The 7,044-nt window shown below is 40.0% G+C and overlaps 1 protein-coding gene across 1 annotated transcript; it reads right to left on the bottom strand.

The window, feature by feature from the left end:
* Positions 1–582: 582 nt before the first annotated feature.
* On the bottom strand, positions 583–2,550 carry hesx1 (HESX homeobox 1). The gene is made up of 4 exons (XM_034121538.1): positions 2,448–2,550; positions 1,720–1,865; positions 1,337–1,438; positions 583–744 (listed from the first exon to the last, which is right to left on the bottom strand). The coding sequence occupies exons 1-4, from the start codon at positions 2,548–2,550 to the stop codon at positions 583–585; spliced, it is 513 nt and encodes a 170-aa protein (XP_033977429.1).
* Between the last annotated feature and the right edge of the window lie 4,494 nt (positions 2,551–7,044).

Raw genomic sequence — 7,044 nt, 5'->3', positions numbered from 1 at the left:
TACCCCAAATCAGCACTTTTGAAACAGGAAGTGAAATAGAGGGATATGAGGCATGGCTAGAATGGGTGATCTGTTTGGTATTTTAGCATGATAGGTGCACTTTAAGAAAGCGTTGAAATAATGGACTATTGTGGCACTGTTTGCTTTCCAAAATACACCATAATTATCAACCTCCGGTGTCACCCGGTACTTAAACAAAAAGCACTTCAAAGTAAAAGTACTGCTCTCGAAATGTGTACTTTAGTAAAATAACAAAATTATTAGCATTAAAATGTAATTAATGTACAAAATAACTGTGAATGCATGTTATATTGTTGGATTATTATTATATTTTGTCACTAATGAGTTTAAAAGCTTCGAAACAGATCACACAAAATCTAAATACTTTAATTTATTTTTAACTGTACAGGTTATAGAACAGAAATATATTCACATATTGAGACATTACTAACTCATCAAGAGCAGGGTGTAAACATTAAAATCCTTTGAAGGATACGTAAGCTAACGGAGACTTTACATTTGTCAACAAGAGTTTTTCATGACAGTGAGACACAAACTAATGAATAAAAGTGAATCCAGACATCATCCTCCCTCCTCTTCTTCCTTCTCGAGTCTCTGAGCGAGATCCAGGTGACCTTTGACCTCCCGTCTGACCCCAAGGTCGCCCACGGCCGTCTGAACCAGCTGCAGCTGGCTCTCTCTCAGGGCCCGCCTCAGTTTGGCCCTCCGGTTCTGGAACCAGATCTGAGAGACAAAAGGAAAGTTAACGAGGTTCAGGAAGCAGGATTCAAGATGTCAAGATTCAAGGCTTTATTGTCATTAGCACAACATCTTAAGTCACAGGCTCCTCCAACAGCAACATGAATATATATAGGAGATAGAACAGATAAAACTGATAAAATAGTGCAAGAGAAAATACAAATGAAATAGAAATAGTGCAAGAAGAGTCTATATACAAGTAAATGAAATATGATATATTAGATAAATAATTTGTAAGTTGGAAACAGATGAATGTTTATGGATGTTCTTTAAAAAGTTCAGGTGTGTAATAGTCTTATGGCCTGTGGGATGAAGCTGTCTCTGAGTCTGGTGGTTTTTGTCCTGATGCTGCGGCAGGAGGACCACTAGTGTCCCACTGCGGAGCTCCATGCTGGGGCCCACCTCCACCGTGGGGCCTATGGTGGAAAACCACTATTTCTAAACTGTGTTAAGGCTGAAAATCGTGTATTTTTACTTTGCTTTCTTATCATAAATAAGTTTCTTATGGGAAACTGTATTAACTGACTTTACACAGTGTGTGTTTAGATATTGTATATAAATAAATAAAATGTGTCACCTGTATTCTGTCCTCGTCCAGCTCCAGTCTGACCGCCAACTGCTCCCTCAGCTGGATACCTGGATAGCAGTTCACCTGGAACACTGTCTCCAGCACATTCACCTACACACACACACACACACACACACACACACACACACACACACACACACACACCACACACACACACACACACACACACACACACACACACACACACACACACACACACACACACACACACACACACGCACACACACACACACACACACACACACATATATATAGATTAACAAATATATCCTTAACTTTATGACGTACTGAACAGACAATTTAGATAAACAGGATTTCAGGGATTTTAGCCTTAGCAGACCATTTACATGCACTAAAACCTATAGTGTTACCTGGCAGTTGGTGAAGGCGGTGCGCGGTCTGCGTCCGATGTACCAGCTGCACGTCGGCCTCATCTGCTGATGATGAGGAGGAGGAGGAGGATATTTTTGTTTAGAGGAAATTCGGTGTCCTACATTCTCCTTCTCTGCTCCCATCTCTGGGGAAATAAAAAAATGGGAAATTACACATTAAAAAGCTTTGACAAACAATCAATACATTCTCACAACATCAAAGTGAATGGAGGAACCAGTGCTTTCAAATGAGGCTTTCCTACCACCATTTTTCACATATGTGTTAACACTTAGTTAAAAATCAGTTTATTAATTAATAAATAATATTTTACAGGTCAGTATTAATGGTAAATGTTGAAGATGTGTGATTTTATTCGATCTTTTTATTGCAGAGTCCTTCTTTAACTTCTTAAATTATATTTAAAACATATTATAACTTCTTTTTTTTAAGCTTTAATTGGAAATGTTACTTTACTTCCAAATATTACTAAAGTACAGTACTTTAGTACATCTACTTAGTTACTTAACACCTCTACCCATTTGACAAGGAACAAATACACTTAATAATATTGTAAATTACTAATCCGAGCAAAGGGAATTAAGGGTACATTCTATATTTCCATAACAAATGTTAAACACTGCAGCAAGATGCTCACAATGCATATCAGACTGATGGCTGGAAATAAAACTTCCAAGCAATGGTTTGAAATAAAACGTTTCCCCCTCACCTGCCCAGGGTCGGTGAAGTTTCTGGAAGTTTTCAGGTGTTTCCAGCTCCAGAATCTTCTCGATAAAGAACGCCGGCCTCTCAGTTTTCACACACGACGCCATAGTTATTAATCTACCAAAACTCCTGCAGCCAAACACAGAAAAGTAGCTCCATAAACCGACTCTCCTTCCCCAGGGAGGATAAGGTCTGAAAGCAGCTGAGAGTGAGGGTCTGCAGTCTGAGGTCTGAAAGCAGCTGAGAGTGAGGGTCTGCAGTCTGAGCTGAGGGCTTCTGAAGCAGCAGGAACACAAACTGCTGCTTTAAATGACAGCGGAGGATTCACACCGGCCATTAATTATAATGAATGACAGGCTTTCCATGTGAATGAGATTCCCTATGGTTCCTTACAACCACTAATCTGTGTGTGAGTGTGTGTTATTCAAATCTTTAAATAATACACCACTGTATGCATTGTGTTATATAAGTGGTATGTATTGTAGAAGCACTTTTTACTTTACTTCTAATGTTTGAATACATTCTACCTTTAACTTCTTTACTTAAGATATATATTTTAGCTCATTTTTTTATTTATCTTTTATTTTAATCCTTTCAAAGTTAAAGTAACTGAATCAGAATACCTTTATTCGTCCCACAGGGGGAAATGTACAATTGTAACAGCAAATAAAGATCCAAAGATAGCTTAATATCTCTCGAGAAGCATCAACATATTACAAATAAAACTAGAAATTACACAATTTACAAAACACACATCCAGTAGCAATAACAGTTTAGCATCCAGGTAAAAGTGTTACAGCTGGTAGAATAAATTGCACAGCTATTTATGGCACATAATCATATATATCTTGCACATTGCACAACAGGAGTGTTACATAGTGAGGTATGTAAACAATAGATACCTCCATTACCATGCATGTTAGGCTTCACAGGTTTCCATTTGTTTGTTTGTTTATTTAGGATCCCCATTAGCTTTTGGTTTAGAAACGGTGAAATAAAGCTTCTGAGTATTTCCTGAGGTCTGAATTTGGTTTTCTACAGTCAAAAACGTTTTATTTGACACTAAGATACAAAAAACAAATCTGATTCTAAAATTCCCAACTCTGCAAAAAGGAAGTCTTTGCAAACTTCACAGGAGACAACAACAACATTTTGTTTACAGCATGTGTGTTTATTTAAATCTGAGTTTTCCCAGTCTGATTAGGATGAGGAGCCTTTCATAAAAAACACAAAGCATAATTCCTCCCTTTTCTTCTGAATTACCAAAGTAGAAAATCAGTTTCCCTAAAACATGGCTCCATGCTCCTGCTGCAGCTCTGTGAGTTCAATCTAATAATAATAATAGCAGTGATGATAATGACAGCAATAATAATGATCCACTAATACTATTATCCTAATCTGTGTGTGTTGTGATGCAGATGCAGCTCGTAGCGTCTGAAAGCAGGAGAAGCAGCAGGGGGGGGGGGGGGGGGGGGGGGGGGGGAGACACCTTTCAGGAGAAGATTAGCTTCTGATGAAGGCCTGAAGCACACTTGTTTATTTATCCCTCAGAAAGAGCTTTTCTACGGGGATGGGAATTACGCAGAGAGACAACCTCCGAACAAACAGTTTGTCCTCCTACTACTCACCAGCATTTCCAGTTGTCATATTGAGTAATTGAGCACATTTCAGTCTCTTTAGAGGACTTCAGACCTGGCAACCTGTGACAAAAATTCATGTTCATTCAATGTTATATTCACAAGAAAAGAGGCGGATGGCTTTTATTGATGCTCTAAATCAGGGGTACTCAAATACAAATCTTAAAGGTCCAAAGACATATTTCAATAAGACAAAGGTCCGTTTATTACGGTCATTCAAACTTTTAAACAATTGCAACAAGATTCTTAACACGAGGTTGCAAAAACAAAAATAATCTGTATGCAGCAGTTTTCATTGTTATTGTGTCTGTGCTTGATCCCTCAGAGTCGCAGCGTAAGAGCTGCACAGTTATGAATAAAGGCAGCTGCACCCTCTTTCATTCAGCATTCCCATTATTGCTTTATAAATGTCTTGCCCCCTTGTGTGTCCACTGAGGTTCGTCAGGCCCAACACATCTTCAACAAACTCCCCCTTTGCCTCATCATAACAACTCACAAACCCCAGCAACTGAGCATTGTCAGTGGTGTCAGTGGACTCATCCACAGCTAAGGAAATGCACTGTTTTCTATTCCATCACAAAGCTGATTAATCAAATCACCAGCCAGTATTTATGTTCTTCTGGTTGCTGTGGAATCTGAGAGGGGGATTTGCACGGTCAGACTCCTGCTTATGTGGCCGACTTAATTCATCCCTATACATCAGCCTGCCCACTCAGGTCTCACAGGCTAAATGTACTGTCTGTCCCACGTACCCACCCTAAGGCCTCCTTCACACAGGACCGTTTGCGTTTATGCACAGTATGCGTATTCAAAAAAGTCTTCCGTTCACATGCATTCGTTTCATTTAACGTGTCTGTTCAAACGAGACCGCTGGAAACGCTGTAGTACATATGCCGGGACTGTAAGTGGCGCTGTAACTTCCGCCAAAATACACCAAAAGCAGCGAAGAAGAGCAGCCCGAGCAGCCCCGCAGCAATGTTGCCATGGCTACCCTTCTGTTTATGCCCCGCGGTGTATTTAGCAACATGTAGTTCATGTAATTCTCCATGTCCACTTGTTGCTGATGGTTGTGGTAGAGGAGCTGTATATTTTTGCACTAATATCTGTAGCATGGTCAGTAGCAGTAGCACTAGCAGTAGCTACTGACAGGAGGAAGTGTGTGGCGATTGCTGGTATTCAGCGGGATATAGTCATTTCCTCAGCATATGGATAAATGCTACGGGGAAGTTAACTGAAAGAAACCGAATCTGTGGATATTGCATCGACCGACCAAGAAGCACGTCTCTGTGGAGAGGACGCGCTCAGAAAGAGAGATATTCTCTACAAACACCGGGTGAGATCCTCCTTTGTCAATATAATGGATCAATGCATGAAATCTGACTCTGTTTATTTTGTTTAAGGAGTATATTGGGCGTTAACAATTCTGGTTTGCCTTTTATAATATTATTTCATTCAAGAACCCCTTGTGCGTTTAATTAACACAGCTATTTTTGATAGTTGCTACAGCAGTGAGCAGGAGAGGTGGAGAGAGGTGGGGCTATCGTTATTTTTTCAGGAAATATTCATATAGAGGTGATTACACGGACTCGGTTGACCCCCCAGAGCGTTTCGTTTGCAAATCTATCCACCTTGGGACCCGTTATCGTTTGTGGGGTCAGTTTCTATGCTTGATTTTATTTGGAACATTGAACAATGTAAATCTATTCTAGTAGACCTCAACAATGGAATTATGATCAGTAGAAATGGCCATGACATGGGACCTTTAAATGGGTTTTCAGACTGAATACCCAGTTGTGATGTGCAATCTGGAGAAATTAAAGTGGCCCTTTTATGGCAAAATGTTTCAAACTGACTTTTATACTGAAACTCTGAGACACCTGTGGATCAATCTGCAGAAAAAGAGGAAGATAGAGAGAGTATTGAGAGGAATAATAATACATAATAAAGAGTTGTAGTTTGTAGTAAATACTGAGATCAGTCAGTGTGTTCATCCTCAGCTCTCTGTACAAAACGTCTGTGTTTCTGTGCTGAATAAACACAAACTATAACAACGCTCCAACAGATAAATTACATTATAGAGGATGTGATTTAGACGAGTTGCACATGAGCCACATGTGGGTCACATTTCATCCAGTCATTCAGATGGCAGGGGAAAGTTGTTTTGCTTAACCCTTGTGTGGTGTTCATATTGTTGTTATTCAGCCAGTGTTTGTGGGTCTGGTGGACCCGCTGCCTTTTTGGGTTTCAATTCAACACAATCAAACTATTTGATGTTAAAATACTCAACAGATGTTTGCTTCATCTCAATTACAAGCAATATAAACAGCATGGTTAATATTTGCCCTTTTACATTTGTTAGCTCACTTTAATGAATTCAAGTGCTACTTGTGTTTTTGCCCGCTGACCGGCTGGTCCCGTGGCTCGTCTATTTTTAGTAACTAGCTGATGCTCAATCTCATCCTCTTTTTAAAAGTCACTGTCAGACTCAGAGTTCTCAGAAATGTGATCCTCACATTCTGAAACCTCTTCCTCTACATCATCATCATCATCATCAAATGGTTCTCTCTCTTGGCATACTGGATTTATGGCCCTTTGAGCAGAGAATCTTTTGGCCATCTTGATCAGTTGTGATAAGGACCCAAACTGGCGAAGCTTTATTTATTTATTGTGTCCCGCCCCAAAATGTGCAGATAATTATAATAATACAAAAGAAAGATTGGTTCCCGCAAAACACAATGCGGGAATGTGAGAGCAGACAGGTGTCGGTGCTCGAACACTAACACACACACACACACACACACACACACACACACACACACACACACACACACACACACACACACACACACACACACACACACACACACACACACACACACACACACACACACACACACACACAGAAGGCCCAGACAGGTGCACAGGACCTACAGCTTCCACACTTTTGTTAGCCCCACAGTAGAT

Source organism: Trematomus bernacchii, unplaced genomic scaffold (assembly GCF_902827165.1).
Source record: "Trematomus bernacchii unplaced genomic scaffold, fTreBer1.1, whole genome shotgun sequence".
Classification (NCBI taxonomy): Eukaryota; Metazoa; Chordata; class Actinopteri; order Perciformes; family Nototheniidae; genus Trematomus; species Trematomus bernacchii.
The sequence above is the reverse complement of the archived record's forward strand: the minus strand, read 5'-3'. Positions and strand labels throughout refer to the sequence as shown.

Bases quoted from the DNA above. Each gene is read 5' to 3' on its own strand.
- hesx1 (XM_034121538.1), bottom strand. From the start codon at position 2,550: ATGGCGTCGTGTGTGAAAACTGAGAGGCCGGCGTTCTTTATCGAGAAG. The intron at 1,866-2,447 runs GTGAGGGGGAAA...TTATTTCCCCAG, and splicing joins ACTTCACCGACCCTGGGCAG to AGATGGGAGCAGAGAAGGAG. The intron at 1,439-1,719 runs GTAACACTATAG...GTGTGTGTGTAG, and splicing joins CCGCCTTCACCAACTGCCAG to GTGAATGTGCTGGAGACAGT.